Source organism: Lithobates pipiens, unplaced genomic scaffold (assembly GCF_037356315.1).
Source record: "Lithobates pipiens isolate NorthernLeopardFrog02 unplaced genomic scaffold, aLitPip1_a1.2 Scaffold_18, whole genome shotgun sequence".
Classification (NCBI taxonomy): domain Eukaryota; kingdom Metazoa; phylum Chordata; class Amphibia; order Anura; family Ranidae; genus Lithobates; species Lithobates pipiens.
The window spans coordinates 354,016,657-354,036,394 of record NW_027507758.1 but is presented as its reverse complement, the minus strand read 5'-3'; the positions used below and the strand labels follow the sequence as shown (position 1 = coordinate 354,036,394).

General features: G+C 40.9%; 1 protein-coding gene across 1 annotated transcript in view; it reads left to right on the top strand.

Annotated features, from left to right (window-relative positions):
- Window positions 1-19,738, top strand: part of LOC143986717 (uncharacterized) — a 90,720-nt gene that overhangs the window by 19,797 nt on the left and 51,185 nt on the right. Inside the window, exons 8-15 of the mRNA XM_077485121.1 lie at window positions 1,354-1,695; window positions 2,675-3,025; window positions 5,047-5,388; window positions 6,381-6,731; window positions 10,191-10,532; window positions 11,463-11,813; window positions 17,136-17,477; window positions 18,465-18,815. Of these exons, the coding sequence (XP_077341247.1) occupies window positions 1,354-1,695; window positions 2,675-3,025; window positions 5,047-5,388; window positions 6,381-6,731; window positions 10,191-10,532; window positions 11,463-11,813; window positions 17,136-17,477; window positions 18,465-18,815 (2,772 nt within the window). The remainder of the gene's footprint in view (window positions 1-1,353; window positions 1,696-2,674; window positions 3,026-5,046; window positions 5,389-6,380; window positions 6,732-10,190; window positions 10,533-11,462; window positions 11,814-17,135; window positions 17,478-18,464; window positions 18,816-19,738) is intronic.

Here is a 19,738-nt window from a genome sequence, read left to right as displayed (position 1 = left end):
AATTGTATCAGTCAGGAGTGAGATATGTCTTAATGTGTACATACATAGAGTATGTAACCCAACATTTCATATTCCTGATATGTGCCTGCCAAACAGTGTACTTGTATGAAAAAGTATCTTGTTCTCTTTGTTTTACTTTCTTTGTGTGAAATCCCTGGTGTTCCTATCAGCCCCCCTGATTTCCTATTATTAAATTATCACACTACGCAGTGGAGAACAACATAGTCAGTTCTCGAGCTGTGCTGGGAACTCAGTGTGCTCTCCTCGAATGATGTCTTGTCCTGGCACCCCCCCACACAGTCTTTAACTGGGTATTTCATTGTGCTGCTGTTTTTCCTCCCCCAGCTTTTATGCAGCTGAGAAGAGAGGTTATGTAATCACTTATAAAAAAAGGAAAAAAGGTGTTTATTTTTTTTTATTTTTTTATCTTTGCACAAATATTTTGTCTTTCATTTATTTTTAAAACTGAATGTGTTGTTTTACAAGGTGGTGGTTTACATATACTTTAATCACATGCACGTTTTTATTTGAAGTCAGAAGTAAGCTTGATAGATTTTTGAGATATCATATCGGGGGTTTTACAATCCTTTATGAACAATAAGGTTTATAGGAAAAACGTCTATGATCAATGTCTTTTTTATATTTTTGTATCCACACCAATTGACTTCATAACTTTGTATTTGATAGAGACAAAATATAGAGATAAGAAAATCTGAAACATTTCTGGTGTGTTCATTTATTGCATTTACATTTTGTGTCTGTGACTCAAAAGTATAACAGTCAAACACAGCCCTGTAACTAACATTTTTAAAAGACTAATACCTCTCCCCCCTGCCAAAGTTGCCTTAAATGTTCACTGAAAAGTGTTTTGCCGTGTACACACGACCGGACTTTTTGACGAACTTTGCGGCTGAGGTCCGCCGGACTTTCAAATGAACAGACTTGGCCACGTACGATCACTCCAAAAGTCAGACGGATTTTAACGTGATGACGTAGAATAAGGAAGTTCATAGCCAGTAGCCAATAGCTGCCCTAGCATAGATTTTAGTCTGTCAGACTAGCACACAGAGGACCGGATTTTTCGACCGGACACCAGTCTGTCAGAAAGATTTGAAGCCACGTTTATTTCTAGGTCTGCCGGACTTTTGGGAAGAAAAAGTCCGCTGGAGCCCACACATAATCAAATTTTCCAACGGATTCCAGTCCGCCGAACCAAGTCCGTCGAAAAGTCCGGTCGTGTGTACGCGCCATTTGTCAATAATTTTTTTTGCATATGTTGAACATTTACCATGTGATGCTCTTTTGATCATTTGACCTACCAAGTATAACACAACTTTTTTATTTGCTGTTTAGGTTCTACTACAACTCCTTCCAGAGTTTTGACTTCTCTTTCAAGTACTTCCTTTAAAACTTTCACCACAACCTCTACTACCACCATAACAGTCACCCCAACCTTTACTAGCACAACCACAATGGACATTCCAACATATGTTACCACCACAGCAGCTAATCCAACCTCTACTATGACATTGACTTCCACCCCTTCTGTTACTAGTTTACCCTCTTCATTTCCAGTCACAAAAAACACACTTTATCCTACCTCAAGCACTACTGCATTCACAATACCATCAATCCTATCAACTACAAACCCAGCAGCTGTTTCCACAGTATCCCGTCCTCATATACCGTCACCATGTAAATGTCTAACAATATGTATGATGTATCTGATGTAGTTTTCTCCAGCTGAAGTCTGAAATTTTTTTTTATTGCGTTTTTAGTGGTAGCTATAAAATACAATGAAGTGCATGTTACTCTTTGTTTTATGTTAATCTTTGCCTTATTGGGGAAGCTCCGCTTTGAATACTTTTGCCTCTGAGTAGAAACAATTCAATCAAATTCTGGCTCATTACTCTTTGTCTGCATGTACAGTAGAACTATTTGATCAGCAGAGAGAGGTTTGTTTCAAAATGTATGATTTGTATAATGCTCGGCAGATTTGAGAACCCTTCATCCATATATTTAGAATATTCCAAAAATTTGCAATGCATTGATTTGTACATTCAAGTGCAAAAAACTAAAAACAAAAAACAAACGCAGCCACCACATCTAATGATTGGTATCAAAAAGTAAAACTTAAAAAAAAAAAGCATATTAAAATGTATAAACATAAAAAAAAATGATAGATAAATAAACTTAACCCCCGTTGCTCTGCACATACACACAAAAATGCTAATCCAGCACAGGGTGCGTATGTGTATGTAAACTAATACTGTACGACCCAAGTGAGATATTTTGCCGGATGTCAGAATGAAAGCAATAATTCTAGTGCCATAGCTGGAAGTTAACTAAAAACTGATGACTAGTAAAGGCTTTAAAAACATGGAGATTTTTAGGTCCAATATTTTTTTACAATATCATAGGCGCACACAATTTTAAGACTTGGCATGTTTGGTATCTGTTTACCTGCCACAACCCCATATTTCAAATTTTACCAAAAATTGTCTTTTATATTGTGTTCATTTGCACTAAAATTCACATTATCATATTTTTCCTGAAAACCTACGTTTGATAGACAGTTGTGAAAATATTATGCAACTATCCTTTTATTCTACATGGCCCTATTGATATTCTTTAACCAACTTAGTATAACACAACATTTTTATCTCCTGTTTAGGTTCTATTTCAACATCTTCCAGAGTTTCCACTTATATTTCAAGTACTTCCTTTGAACCATTCAGTACAACCTCTACTACCACTGCAACAGCTACTCCAACCTTCACCACGACAATGGATGCACCAAATTCTGTTACCACAGCAGCAACTAGTCCAACCTCTACTATGACCATGGCATCTACTTCCAGCTCTTCCGTTTCTAGTCTGCCATTTCTATCATCTACCACCAGTACCCTACCTTTTTCATCTTCAGTCACTACAACCACACTTTATCCTACCTCAAGCACCACGGCATCCACTACAAACCCAACAGCAGATTCCACAGCATCACGTCCTTACACATCTTCACCAGGTAAATATTTTAAAGTACATTTCATTTTTCTGATGTAGTTGTCTTCATCTGAAGTGTTTAAATACCTATTATGCTGTGTCATAAAGTGCATGTTACTCTTTTTTATGTTACTCTTTGCTTTATTAGGGAAGCCCCACATTTAGAAGTGCAACTTTAAATAGTGTTGCTTAACCCCTTGAAGACTAACATGGTCTCAAATACAAGGAGTACCCCTGGACAGTGGCAATCATGTGAGCTGTCAAACCAGGTTTCTGATATTCTCACACATGTCACCCCTTAGCAATCCAAAATAAAATCTCCATGCAAGCATGAAGAATATACAGAGTGATAAGCAGTCTGAATACCTCAATGTTGGAGGAAATGAACATTCTCCTTGGTGGCATGCGTCTCTGGCAAGCAGATCATGGAAGGGTGGAAGGAATTTAAATAACTAAATACAAATTGTCCTTTAGGAGTATCATTAATACCCTGAACATTCCACGGGGGCAGTTTGTGTGTGATTAGCCATGTTTCCAGAAAAAAACACCTCGCTAAGTAGATGGAGGGTAAAATTGACAACAACCAAAGATAGATCTGGCTGTGTACACACCACACATATTTATACATTTTCTTGACAGAGTACATTTTTTTACTTTAGATAGTAATTACAGAAGCTGCTCCACCCTCCAATACTGGGAAATTGTATCAGTCAGGAGTGAGATATGTCTTAATCTGTACATACTTAGAGTATGTAACCCAACATTTCATATTCCTGATATGTGCCAGCCATACAGTGTACTTGAATGAAAAAGTATCTTGTACTCTTTGTTTTACTTCCTTTGTGTGAAATCCCTGGTGTTCCTGTCAGCCCCCCTGATTTCCTATTAATAAATTACCACACTACGCAGTGGAGAAGAACATAATCAGTTCTCTAGCTGTGCTGGGAACTCAGTGTGCTCTCCTCCAATGATGTCTTGTCCTGACACCCCCCTGCACAGTCTTTCACTGGGTAGTTCAGTGTGCTGCTGTTTTTCCTCCCCCAGCTTTTATGCAGCTGAGAAGAGAGGTTATGTGATCACTTATAAAAAAAGGAATAAAGCTGTTTTTTTTTATTTTTTATCTTTGCACAAATATTTTGTCTTTCATTTATTTTTAAAACTGAATGTGTTGTTTTACAAGGTGGTGGTTTACATATACTTTAATCACATGCAAAGTTTTATTTGAAGTCAGAAGTTAGCTTGATAGATTTTTGAGATGTCATATCGGGGCTTTTACAATCCTTTATGAACAATAAGGTTTATAGGAAAAACGTCTATGATCAATGTCTCTTTTATATTTTTGTATCCATGCCAATTGGCTTCATAACTTTGTATTTGATAGAGACAAAATATAGAGATAAGAAAACCTGAAACATTTCTGGTGTGTTCATTTATTGCATTTACATTTTGGGTCTGTGACTCAAAAGTATAACAGATAACACAGCCCTGTAACTAACATTTTTAAAAGACTAATACTTCTCCCTTGCCAAAGTTGCCTTAAATGTTCACTGAAAAGTGTTTTGCCGCGTACACACGACTGGAATTTTTGATGAACTCTGTGGCTGAGGTCCACTGGACTTTCAAATGAACTGACTTGGCCACAATGATCACTCCAAAAGTGCAACGGATTTGAACGTGATGACGTAGAATAAAGAAGTTCATAGCCAGTTGCCAATAGCTGCCCTAGCATCGATTTTAGTCCGTCGGACTAGCACACAGAGGACTAGATTTTTCGACAGGATACCAGTCCGTTGGAAAGATTTGAAGCCAATTTTATTTCTAGGTCTGCCGGACTTTTGGGAAGAAAAAGTCTGCTGGAGCCCACACATGATCAAATTGTCCAATGGATTCCAGTCCGCCAAACCAAGTCCGCCGTAAAGTCCGGTCGTGTGTACGCGCCATTTGTCAATAATTTTTTTTGCGTATGTTGAACATTTACCATGTGATGCTCTTTTGATAATTTTACCTACCAAGTATAACACAACTTTTTTATTTTCTGTTTAGGTTCTACTTCAACTCCTTCCAGAGTTTTGACTTCTCTTTCAAGTACTTCCTTTAAAACCTTCACCACAACCTCTACTACCACCATGACAGTCACCCCAACCTTTACTAGCACAACCACAATGGACATTCCAACATATGTTACCACCACAGCAGCTAATCCAACCTCTACTATGACATCGACTTCCACCCCTTCTGTTACTAGTTTACCCTCTTTATTTCCAGTCACAACAACCACACTTTATCCTACCTCAAGCACTACTGCATTCACAATACCATCAATCCTATCCACTACAAACCCAGCAGCTGTTTCCACAGCATCCCGCCCTCATATACCGTCACCAGGTAAATGTCTAACAATATGTATGATGTATCTGATGTAGTTTTCTCCAGCTGAAGTCTGAACATTTTTTTATTGCGTTTTTAGTGGTAGCTAAAAAATACAATGAAGTGCATGTTACTCTTTGTTTTATGTTAATCTTTGCCTTATTAGGGAAGCTCCTATATTTATTAGTGCCGCTTTGAATACTTTTGCCTCTCAGTAGAAACAATTCAATAAAATTCTGGCTCATTACTCTTTGTCTGCATGTACAGTAGAACTATTTGATCAGTAGAGAGAGGTTTGTTTCAAAATTTATGATTTGTATAATGCTCGGCAGATTTGACAACCCTTCATCCATATATTTAGAATATTCCAAAAATGTGCAATGCATTGATTTGTACATTCAAGTGCAAAAAAAAAAAAAAAAAAAAAAAAAACGAACGCAGCTACCACATCTAATGATTGGTATCAAAAAGTAAACTTAAAAAAAAATAGCATATTAAAATGTATAAACATAAAAAAAAATTATAGATAAATGAACTTAACCCCCGTTGAGTACATGCAAAAATGCAAATCCGCCACAGGGTGCGTATGTGTATGTAAACTAATACTGTACCACCCATGTGAAATATTTTGCCGGATGTCAGAATGAAAGCAATAATTCTAGTGTCATAGCTGGAGGTTAACTCAAAACTGATGACTAGTAAAGGCTTTAAAAACATGGAGATTTTTAGGTCCAATATTTTTTTATGATATCATAGGCGCACACAATTTTAAGACTTGGCATGTTTGGTATCTGTTTACCTGCCACAACCCCATTTTTCTAATTTTACCAAAAATTGGGCTTTATATTGTGTTCATTTGCACTAAAATTCACATTATCTTATTTTTCCTGAAAACATACGTTTGATAGACAGTTGTGAAAATAATATGCAACTATCCTTTTATTCTACATGGCCCTATTGATATACTTTAACCTACTTAGTATAACACAATATTTTCATCTCCTGTTTAGGTTCTATTACAACATCTTCCAGAGTTTCCACTTATTTTTCAAGTACTTCCTTTGAACCATTCAGTACAACCTCTACTACCACTGCAACAGCTACTCCAACCTTCACCACCACAATGGATGCTCCAAATTCTGTTACCACAGCGGCAACTAGTCCAACCTCTACTATGACCACGGCATCTACTTCCACCTCTTCTATTTCTAGTCTGCCATTTCTATCATCTACCACCAGTAACCTACCTTTTTCATCTTCAGTCACTACAACCACACTTTATCCTACCTCAAGCACCACGGCATCCACTACAAACCCAACAGCAGATTCCACAGCATCACGTCCTTACACATCTTCACCAGGTAAATATTTTAACGTACATTTCATTTTTCTGATGTAGTTGTCTTCATCTGAAGTATTTAAATACCTATTATGCTGTGTCATAAAGTGCATGTTACTCTTTTTATGTTACTCTTTGCTTTATTAGGGAAGCCCCACATTTAGAGGTACAACTTTAAATATTGTTGCTTAACCCCTTGAGGACTAACATGGTCTCAAATACAAGGAGTATACCTGGACAGTGGCAATCATGTGAGCTGTCAAACCATGTTTCTGATATTGTCACAAATGTCACCCCATAGCAAACCAAAATAAAAACTCCATGCAAGTATGAAGAATATACAGAGTGATAAGCAGTCTGAATACCTCAATGTTGGAGGAAATGAACATTCTCCTTGGTGGCATGCATATCCGCCAAGCAGATCATGGAAGGGTGGAGGTAATTTACATAATTAAATACAAATTGTCCTTTAAGAGTATCATTAATACCCTGAATATTCCATGGGGGCAGTTTGTGTGTGATTAGCCATATTTCCAGAAAAAAACACCTCGCTAAGTAGATGGAGGGTAAAATTACCAACAACCAAAGATAGATCTGGCTGTGTATACACCACACATATTTATACACTTTCTTGACAGAGTACATTTTTTTTACTTTAGATAGTATTTACAGAAGCTGCTCCACCCTCCAATACTGGGAAATTGTATCAGTCAGGAGCAGGCCCGGACTGGGACAAAAAATAGGCCCGGGCATTTTAGACAGAGCAGCCAACCTTTCCAGGGATCGGGAGGGAGGGGTTCGGTAGACATTAGCGGGGGTGGCTGGTGTTAATCCTCCACACTGTAATGTGCAAGAACACTGTGATATAAAGGGAACTGCACTAAAAAGGGGCACTGCAATGATTACCGTGTCCTTTTACAGGGCAGTCCCCTGTATATTATAGTGTCCCAGTCCTATTGTGGCCATGCCAGTACTGTCTGTCTCCTATTGTGTCCATGGCCCAGTGACACTGACCTGCTCTCTGGAGGTGCGGTAGAGCGTGTCTCTCTCTCTGGTTGTGCAGGTACAGCGTGGCTCTTTCTCTGGTGGTGTGGTACAGCGTGGCTCCCTCTGGTGCTGCCGGTACAGGGTGGCTCCCTCTGGTGCTGCGGATACAGGGTGGCTCTCTCTGGTGCTGCGGTGCAGCGTGGCTCTTTCTGGGGGTGCGGTGCAGCGTGGCTCTCTGGTGGTGCGGTGCAGCGTGGCTCTCTCTAGTGGTGCGGTGCAGCGTGGCTCTCTCTGGGGGTGCGGTGCAGCGTGGCTCTCTGGTGGTGCGGTGCAGCGTAACTCTCTCTGGTGGTGCGGTGCACCGTGACTCTCTCTGGTTGTGCGGTGCAGCGTGACTCTCTCTGGTGGTGCGGTCCAGTGTGGCTCTCTCTGGTGGTGCGGTGCAGCATGACTCTCTCTGGTGGTGCGGTGCAGCGTGACTCTCTCTGGTGGTGCGATGCAGCTTGACTCTCTCTGGTGGTGCAGGTACAGTGTAGCTCTCTCTCTGGTTGTGCTGGGGCTATTAGTTCCCCCAGCACAGTCCTCTGTTTCATTTGCCATGTCTCCTGTAGTAGCTGCTACAAGCACTCCTCAGCTTGTTTCTGGGTTTTCTCTTTCACCCCAGCAGAGTGCATGCTGGGGACTGTAGTCTGCTCCCTGCTGAGACCAATGGTGCCATGTATCTCTGGGACTACATTTCCCATGATGCCCCTCTAGTTTCTTCTGATTGGCCTTCTGTTTTGACCAATGGGGAGAGAAAACAACCATACAGGAATGCCTTCTCTTCCCCTGCTGCCGAAGTGAGAAGGGGAGGGGGAGCGAGGGGTAATAGTGACAGCAGCAGCTTTCCCCACCGTGCAGACGCCCATGGCTGGAGGAGGAGAGCGGAACTGTCAGCGCGGCAATGAGGCTGAGCTGTGTGTGAGAGAGACACACAGCTCAGCCCATGCAGCCGCCATTTCCGCATGACACAGGCACAGTCGTATGGTGGTAGGCGAGCGGCGGCCGTGGCCTGTGTTACCCAGGATCAGGCCACGGCCGCCGCTTACCTCCCGCTGTGCGGCCTGATCATCAACAGGCCACGGGCAGCCCCGTCCCACCAGGCCAATGCCCGGTCTGCCCTATGGCCAGTCCGGGCCTGGTCAGGAGTGAGATATGTCTTAATGTGTACATACTTAGAGTATGTAACCCAACATTTCATATTCCTGATATGTTTCAGCCATACAGTGTACTTGCATGAAAAAGTATCTTCTTCTCTTTGTTTTACTTCCTTTGTGTGAAATCCCTGGTGTTCCTGTCAGCCCCCCTGATTTCCTATTAATAAATTACCATACTAAGCAGTGAAGAACAACATAGTCAGTTCTCTAGCTGTGCTGGGAACTCAGTGTGCTCTCCTCCAATGATGTCTTGTCCTGGCACCCCCCGCACAGTCTTTCACTGGGTAGTTCAGTGTGCTGCTGTTTTTCCTCCCCCAGCTTTTATGCAGCTGAGAAGAGAGGTTATGTGATCACTTATAAAAAAAGGAAAAAAGGTGTTTATTTTTTTGTTTTTTATCTTTGCACAAATATTTTGTCTTTCATTTATTTTTAAAACTGAATGGGTTGTTTTACAAGGTGGTGGTTTACATATACTTTAATCACATGCAAAGTTTTATTTGAAGTCAGAAGTAAGCTTGATAGATTTTTGAGATGTCATATCGGGGCTTTTACAATCCTTTATGAACAATAAGGTTTAGAGGAAAAATATCTATGATCAATGTCTTTTTTATATTTTTGTATCCATGCCAATTGGCTTCATAACTTTGTATTTGATAGAGACAAAATATAGAGATAAGAAAATCTGAAACATTTCTGGTGTGTTCATTTATTGCATTTACATTTTGGGTCTGTGACTCAAAAGTATAACAGTCAAACACAGCCCTGTAACTAACATTTTTAAAAGACTAATACTTCTCCCTTGCCAAAGTTGCCTTAAATGTTTACTGAAAAGTGTTTTGCCGCGTACACACGACCGGACTTTTTGACGAACTTTCAAATGAACGGACTTGGCCACACACGATCACTCCAAAAGTCAGACGGATTTTAACGTGATGACGTAGAATAAGGAAGTTCATAGCCAGTAGCCAAAAGCTGCCCTAGCATAGATTTTAGTCTGTCGGACTAGCACACAGAGGACCGGATTTTTGGACCGGACACCAGTCTGTCGGAAAGATTTGAAGCCACTTTTATTTCTAGGTCTGCCGGACTTTTGGGAAGAAAAAGTCCGCTGGAGCCCACACATGATCAAATTGTTCAACAGAATCCAGTCTGCCAAACCAAGTCCATCTTAAAGTCCGGTCGTGTGTACGCGGCATTTGTCAATAATTTTTATTGCATATGTTGAACATTTACCATGTGATGCTCTTTTGATAATTTGACCTACCAAGTATAACACAACTTTTTTATTTTCTGTCTAGGTTCTACTACAACTCCTTCCAGAGTTTTGACTTCTCTTTCAAGTACTTGCTTTAAAACCTTCACCACAACCTCTACTACCACCATAACAGTCACCCCAACCTTTACTAGCACAACCACAATGGACATTCAAACATATGTTACCACCACAGCAGCTAATCCAACCTCTACTATGACATCGACTTCCACCCCTTCTGTTACTAGTTTACCCTCTTCATTTCCAGTCACAAAAACCACACTTTATCCTACCTCAAGCACTACTGCATTCACAATACCATCAATCCTATCCACTACAAACCCAGCAGCTGTTTCCACAGCAGCCCGTCCTCATATACCGTCACCAGGTAAATGTCTAACAATATGTATGATTTATCTGATGTAGTTTTCTCCAGCTGAAGTCTGAACATTTTTTTATTAAGTTTTTAGTGTTAGCTATAAAATGCAATGAAGTGCATGTTACTCTTTGTTTTATGTTAATCTTTGCCTTATTGGGGAAGCTCCTATATTTATAAGTATATTTGAATACTTTTGCCTCTGAGTAGAAACAATTCAATCAAATTCTGGCTCATTACTCTTTGTCTGCATGTACAGTAGAACTATTTGATCAGTAGAGAGGGGTTTGTTTCAAAATGTATGATTTGTATAATTCTCAGCAGATTTGACAACCCTTCATCCATATATTTAGAATATTCCAAAAATTTGCAATGCATTGATTTGTATATTCAAGTGCAAAAAAAAAAAAAAAAAAAAAAAAAAGAATGCAGCCACCACATCTAATGATTGGTATCAAAAAGTAAAACTTAAAAAAAAAAAAAACATATTAAAATGTATAAACATAAAAAAAAATGATAGATAAATAAACTTAACCCCCGTTGCTCTGCACATACAGACATACATGTAAAACTAATACTGTACCACCCATGTGAGATATTTTGCCGGATGTCAGAATGAAAGCAATAATTCTAGTGTCATAGCTAGAGGTTAACTCAAAACTGATGACTAGTAAAGGCTTTAAAAACATGGAGATTTTTAGGTCCAATATTTTTTTACGATATCATAAGCGCACACAATTTTAAGACTTGGCATGTTTGGTATCTGTTTACCTGCCACATCCCCATATTTCAAATTTTACCAAAAATTGGGTTTTATATTGTGTTCATTTGCACTAAAATTCATATTATCATATTTTTCCTGAAAACATACGTTTGATAAACAGTTGTGAAAATATTATGCAACCTACTTAGTATAACACAACCTTTCCATCTCCTGTTTAGGTTCTATTACAACATCTTCCAGAGTTTCCACTTATTTTTCAAGTACTTCCTTTGAACCATTCAGTACAACCTCTACTACCACTGCAACAGCTACTCCAACCTTCACCACCACAATGGATGCACCAAATTCTGTTACCACAGCGGCAACTAGTCCAACCTCTACTATGACCACGGCATCTACTTCCACCTCTTCTGTTTCTAGTCTGCCATTTCTATCATCTACCACCAGTACCCTACCTTTTTCATCTTCAGTCACTACAACCACACTTTATCCTACCTCAAGCACCACGGCATCCACTACAAACCCAACAGCAGATTCCACAGCATCACGTCCTTACACATCTTCACCAAGTAAATATTTTAAAGTACATTTCATTTTTCTGATGTAGTTGTCTTCATCTGAAGTGTTTAAATACCTATTATGCTGTGTCATGAAGTGCATGTTACTCTTTTTATGTTACTCTTTGCTTTATCAGGGAAGCCCCACATTTAGAGGTGCAACTTTAAATAGTGTTGCTTAACCCCTTGAAGACTAACATGGTCTCAAATTCAAGGAGTACCCCTGGACAGTGGCAATCATGTGAGCTGTCAAACCAGGTTTCTGATATTCTCACAAATGTCACCCCTTAGCAAACCAAAATAAAAACTCCATGCAAGTATGAAGAATATACAGAGTGATAAGCAGTCTGAATACCTCAATGTTGGAGGAAATGAACATTCTCCTTGGTGGCATGTGTCTCCGGCAAGCAGATCATGGAAGGGTGGAAGGAATTTACATAATTAAATACCAATTGTCCTTTAAGAGTATCATTAATACCCTGAACATTCCACGGGGGCAGTTTGTGTGTGATTAGCCTTGTTTCCAGAAAAAAACACCTCCCTAAGTAGATGAAGGGTAAAATTGCCAACAACCAAAGATAGATCTGGCTGTGTATACACCACACATATATTTACACTTTCTTGACAGAGTACATTTTTTTTTACTTTAGATAGTAATTACAGAAGCTGCTCCACCCTCCAATACTGGCAATTTGTATCAGTCAGGAGTGAGATATGTCTTAATGTGTACATACTTAGAGTATGTAACCCAACATTTCATATTCCTGATATGTGCCAGCCATACAGTGTACTTGTATGAAAAAGTATCTTGTTCTCTTTGTTTTACTTCCTTTGTGTGAAATCCCTGGTTTTCCTGTAAGCCCCCCTGATTTCCTATTATTAAATTACCACACTACGCAGTGGAGAAGAACATAATCAGTTCTCGAGCTGTGCTGGGAACTCAGTGTGCTCTCCTCCAATGATGTCTTGTCCTGGCACCCCCCTGCACAGTCTTTAACTGGGTAGTTCAGTGTTCTGCTGTTTTTCCTCCCCCAGCTTTTATGCAGCTGAGAAGAGAGGTTATGTGATCACTTATAAAAAAAGGAAAAAAGGTGTTTATTTTTTTTTATTTTTTATTTTTTATCTTTGCACAAATATTTTGTCTTTCATTTATTTTTAAAACTGAATGTGTTGTTTTACAAGGTGGTGGTTTACATATGCTTTAATTACATGCACATTTTTATTTCAAGTCAGAAGTAGGGATGGCCGAACGGTTCGCCCAGCGGTCCGTTCGCGGTGAATTTCAGCTGTTCGCGGTCCGCCCGATCGGCGGACTATTGCCACTGTTTGCCCGGCGGACTTACGTGTTTACTGTGTAAAAGAACTTTGACCTATGATGACACATCCATCATGTGGTACAGGACAGCCAATTGAGACATTACAGCACATGGACACTTAGACATTCCCCCTAACTTATAAATAGACCCCATCCGGCGGCCATTTTACATTCTTTCGTATGTCACTATAGGGAGAGGTTGCTGTGTGGAGCAGGGAGACACTGCAGTGACCCAAATCGCTAGCTATTAGGTCCACAAAGTTCTTTTAAGGACTGGTATGGTATAGGTGTAGTTCAGGATATAGGTTTGAGGCACTGCTATTCAAGTCATTGTTGCAGCAGCTTGTCTTTTGTCAGTGCTGAGAGAGGGACAGATAGGACGCTGTGTGTTGCAGAGAGGGACAGTCAGTTTAATCATTAGCTGTTACTATTAGGTCCACAAAAGTCCTTTTCAGGACTGGTATGGTGTAGTAGTACAGGATATAGTTTTGAGTGCTATTCAAGTTATTGTTGCAGCAGGCTGTGTTTTGTCAGTTTAAATAGGGACAGACAGGAAGCTGTGTGTGGCAGTGAGGGACAGTCAGTTTAATCATTAGCTGTTACTATTAGGTCCACAAAGGTCCTTTTCAGGGCTGGTATGGTAATAGGCTTGTACACGTATAATATTCTTTCTTCCAAATATAGAAAGAATATTATACTTGACTGCTGCCCTTCTGCTGCAGTAGTCCTTTATGAGTATAGGGACTGAGGTACAGTCTTCTAATCACAACCTACTAGTTGCACAAAGGTCCTTCTAAGGACTGGTAAGGTATAGTGTACTAGAGTATATAGGGTTGAGTGAGATACAGTCTGCTAATCCTTAAGGACTGGTATAGGTCCACAATATATAGGGTTGAGGTGCACTACTGCTGACTGCTGCCCTATTCTGCAGCAGTCCTTTATCAGTATAGGTACTGAGGTACAGTCTGCTAATTACAACCTACTAGTTGCACAAAGGTCCTTCTAAGGACTGGTAAGGTATAGTGTACTAGAGTATATAGGGTTGAGTGAGGTACAGTCTGCAAATCCTTAAGGACTGGTATAGGTCCACAATATATAGGGTTGAGGTGCACTACTGCTGACTGCTGCCCTATTCAGCAGCAGTCCTTTATCAGTATAGGGACTGAGAGTTTTGTCACTGGGTCATTTAAAAAATGACAGGCAGAGGAAGAGGCAGGTCCTTCCGCAGGTGTGGTAGGGGTAGGGCAGGAGCAACAAGCTTGAGCCAAAGTGGGAAATTGCAGAAGGTGCGTGCGATTACGTCAAAGGAAGCACCAGAATTGGTTGACTGGCTCACTCAGCCTTACTCTTCTGCACCCTCCTCATCCTCTCGATCTGCACCCTCTTCTTCACTCTCTGCTATGTGCACCCCCAAAGACAACACCACCACCACCACCACATATTATATGGGACTGCTTATTATGAGGGGCTCCCACCATCCCTGTGCTATGCTGACTTACTCCTGGGGCTTTACCTCTGCTGTGCTCATTATGAGGGCTCTCACCATCCCTGTGCTGTGCTGACTTCCTCCTGGGGCTGTACCTCTGCTGTGCATATTATGAGGGGCTCCCACCATCTCTGTGCTGACTTCCTCCTGGGGCTGTACCTCCGCGGTGCATATTATGAGGGGCTCCCACCATCCCTGTGGTATGCTCATTATGAGGGGCTCCCACCATCCCTGTGCTGTGCTGACTTCCTCCTGGGGCTGTACCTCTGCTGTGCTCATTATGAGGGGCTCCCACCATCCCTGTGCTGACTTCCTCCTGGGGCTGTACCTCCGCTGTGCATATTATGAGGGGCTCCCACCGTCCCTGTGCTATGCTCATTATGAGGGGCTCCCACCATCCCTGTGCTGTGCTGACTTCCTCCTGAGGCTGCTTATTATGAGGGGCTCCCACCATCCCTGTGCTATGCTGACATCCTCCTGGGGCTGCTTATTATGAGGGGCTCCCACCATCCCTGTGCTGTGCTGACTTCCTCCTGGGGCTGTACCTCTGCTGTGCATATTATGAGGGGCTCCCACCATCCCTGTGCTATGCTCATTATGACGGGCTCCCACCATCCCTGTGCTATGCTCATTATGAGGGGCTCCCACCATCCCTTTGCTGTGCTGACTTCCTCCTGGGGCTGCTTATTATGAGGACCCAACACCATCCCTGTGCTATGCTGACATCCTCCTTGGGCTGCTTATTATGAGGGGCTCCCACCATCCCTGTGCTGTGCTGACTTCCTCCTGGGGCTGTACCTCTGCTGTGCATATTATGAGGGGCTCCCACCATCCCTGTGCTATGCTCATTATGAGGGGCTCCCACCATCCCTGTGCTATGCTTATTATGAGGGACTCCCACCATCCCTGTGCTGTGCTGACTCCCTCCTGGGGCTGTACCTCTGCTGTGCATATTATGAGGGGCTCCCACCATCCCTGTGCTGTGCTGACTTCCTCCTGGGGCTGCTTATTATGAGGGGCTCCCACCATCCCTGTGCTATGCTGACTTACTCCTGGGGCTGTACCTCTGCTGTGCATATTATGAGGCGCTCCCACCATCCCTGTGCTATGCTCATTATGAGGGGCTCCCACCATCCCTGTGCTATGCTGACTTCCTCCTTGGGCTGCTTATGGTGCAGGTGTCAGTGCTGTGTATCACGGTGCTGGTGTCAGTGCTGTATATCACAGTGCTGGTGTCAGTGCTTTATGTCACGCTGCTGATGTCAGTGCTCTCTATCACGGTGCTGGTGTCAGATCACTATATCACGGTGCAGGTGTCATTGCTGTATGTCACGCTGCTGATGTCAGTGCTCTCTATCACGGTGCGGTTGATCATCTCCTGCACCCTCTTCTTTGCCTACCCTGACCTTTCCTCTCCTCCATTGCCTTCATGCGCTCCACAGTCCTGAATTGTCACAATTTCACATATAAAAAAAAAGAATGCTTGTAGTTGTCGATCCTAGATTCACCTCATACATGTGTTATGTCATTGGCCATGTGGTGGGACTATGTGTGCACAGCTAGTAATTATTTTGTGGCTGCAAATTTGACCTGTAGGTTTGTAAAGTTCGCCTCCCATTGAAGTCAATGGGGTCCGACGCGAACGTTACGGTTCGCGAACTATCGGACGCGTTCGCGGTTCGCGAAACGTCCCATCGGAAGTTCATCCATCACTAGTCAGAAGTAAGCTTGATAGATTTTTGAGATGTCATATTGAGGCTTTTACAATCCTTTATGAACAATAAGGTTTAGAGGAAAAATGTCTATGATCAATGTCTTTTTTATATTTTTGTATCCATGCCAATTGGCTTCATAACTTTGTATTTGATAGAGACAAAATATAGAGATAAGAAAATCTGAAACATTTCTGGTGTGTTCATTTATTGCATTTACATTTTGGGTCTGTGACTCAAAAGGATAACAGCCAAACACAGCCCTGTAACTAACATTTTTAAATGACTAATACTTCTCCCTTGTCAAAGTTGCCTTAAATTTTTACTGAAAAGTGTTTTGCCGTGTACACACGACCGGAATTTTTGACGAACTTTGCGGCCGAGGTCCGCCAGACTTTCAAATGAACGGACTTGGCCACAATGATCACTCCCAAAGTGTGACGGATTTGAACGTGATGACGTAGAATAAGGAAGTTCATAGCCAGTAGCCAATAGCTGCCCTAGCATCGATTTTAGTCCGTCTGACTAGCACACAGAGAACTGGATATTTCAACAGGACACCAGTCCGTCGGAAAGATTTGAAGCAAATTTTATTTCCAGGTCTGCTGGACTTTTGGGAAGAAAAAGTCCGCTGGAGCCCATACATGATCAAATTGTCCAACGGATTCCAGTCCGCCGAACTAAGTCCATCGAAAAGTCCGGCCGCGTGTACGTGACATTTGTCAATTATTTTTTTTGCATATGTTGAACATTTACCATGTGATGCTCTTTTGATAATTTGACCTACCAAGTATAACACAACTTTTTTATTTGCTGTTTAGGTTCTACTACAACTCCTTCCAGAGTTTTGACTTCTCTTTCAAGTACTTCCTTTAAAACCTTCACCACAACCTCTACTACCACCATAACAGTCACACCAACCTTTACTAGCACAACCACAATGGGCATTCCAACATATGTTACCACCACAGCAGCTAATCCAACCTCTACTATGACATCGACTTCCACCCCTTCTGTTACTAGTTTACCCTCTTCATTTCCAGTCACAACAACCACACTTTATCCTACCTCAAGCACTACTGCATTCACAATAACATCAATCCTATCCACTACAAACCCAGCAGCTGTTTCCACAGTATCCCGCCCTCATATACCGTCACCAGGTAAATGTCTAACAATATGTATGATTTATCTGATGTAGTTTTCTAAAGCTGAAGTCTGAACATTTTTTTATTGCATTTTTAGTGGTAGCTATAAAATACAATGAAGTGTATGTTACTCTTTGTTTTATGTTAATCTTTGCCTTATTGGGGAAGCTCCTATATTTATAAATGCTGCTTTGAATACTTTTGCCTCTGAGTAGAAACAATTCAATAAAATTCTGGCTCATTATTCTTTGTCTGCATGTACAGTAGAACTATTTGATCAGTAGAGAGAGGTTTGTTTCAAAATGTATGATTTGTATAATTCTCGGTAGATTTGACAACCCTTCATCCATATATTTAGAATATTCCAAAAATTTCCAATGCATTGATTTGTATATTCAAGTGCAATAAAAAAAAAAAAAGAATGCAGCCACCACATCTAATGATTGGTATCAAAAAGTAAAACTTAAAAAATAAGCATATTAAAATGTGTAAACATAAAAAAAAGGCAGATAAATAAACTTAACCCCCGTTGCTCTGCACATACAGACAAAAATGCAAATCCGGCACAGGGTGCGTATGTGTATGTAAAACGAATACTGTACCACCCTTGTGAGATATTTTGCCGGATGTCAGAATGAAAGCAATAATTCTAGTGCCATAGCTGGAGGTTAACTCAAAACTGATGACTAGTAAAGGCTTTAAAAACATGGAGATTTTTAGGTCCAATATTTTTTTACGATATCATAGGCGCACACAATTTTAAGACTTGGCATGTTTGGTATCTGTTTACCTGCCACAACCTCATATTTCAAATTTTACCAAAAATTGGGTTTTATATTGTGTTCATTTGCACTAAAATTAACATTATCATATTTTTCCTGAAAACATACGTTTGATAGACAGTTGTGAAAAATATTATGCAACTATCCTTTTATTCTACATCGCCCTATTGATATTCTTTAACCTACTTAGTATAACAAAACATTTTCATCTCCTGTTTAGGTTCTATTACAACATCTTCCAGAGTTTCCACTTATTTTTCAAGTACTTCCTTTGAACCATTCACTACAACCTCTACTAGCACTGCAACAGCTACCCCAACCTTCACCACCACAATGGATGCACCAAATTCTGTTACCACAGCAGCAACTAGTCCAACCTCTACTATGACCACGGCATCTACTTTCACCTCTTCTGTTTCTAGTCTACCATTTCTATCATCTACCACCAGTACCCTACCTTTTTCATCTTCAGTCACTACAACCACACTTTATCCTACCTCAAGCACCATGGCATCCACTACAAACCCAACAGCAGATTCCACAGCATCACGTCCTTACACATCTTCACCAGGTAAATATTTTAAAGTACATTTCATTTTTCTGATGTAGTTGTCTTCATCTGAAGTGTTTAAATATCTATTATGCTGTGTCATAAAGTGCATGTTACTCTTTTTTATGTTACTCTTTGCTTTATCAGGGAAGCCCCACATTTAGAGGTGCAACTTTAAATAGTGTTGCTTAACCCTTGAAGACTAACATGGTCTCAAATACAAGGAGTACCCCTGGACAGTGGCAATCATGTGAGCTGTCAAACCAGGTTTCTGATATTCTCACAAATGTCACCCCTTAGCAAACCAAAATGAAAACTCCATGCAAGTATGAAGAATATACGGAGTGATAAGTAGTCTGAATACCTCAATGTTGGAGGAAATGAACATTCTCCTTGGTGGCATGCGTCTCCGGCAAGCAGATCATGGAAGGGTGGAAGGAATTTACATAATTAAATACAAATTGTCTTTTAAGAGTATCATTAATACCCTGAACATTCCACGGGGGCAGTTTGTGTGTGATTAGCCATGTTTCCAGAATAAAACACCTCGCTAAGTAGATGAAGGGTAAAATTGCCAACAACCAAAGATAGATCTGGCTGTGTATACACCATACATATTTATACATTTTCTTGACAGAGTACATTTTTTTACTTTAGATAGTAATTACAGAAGCTGCTCCACCCTCCAATACTGGGAATTTGTATCAGTCAGGAGTGAGATATGTCTTAATGTGTACATACTTAGTGTATGTAACCCAACATTTCATATTCCTGATATGTGCCAGCTGTACGGTGTACTTATATGAAAAAGTATCTTGCTCTCTTTGTTTTACTTCCTTTGTGTAAAATCCCTGGTTTTCCTGTCAGCCCCCCCTGATTTCCTATTATTAAATTACCACACTACGCAGTGGAGAACAAGATAGTCAGTTCTCTAGCTGTGCTGG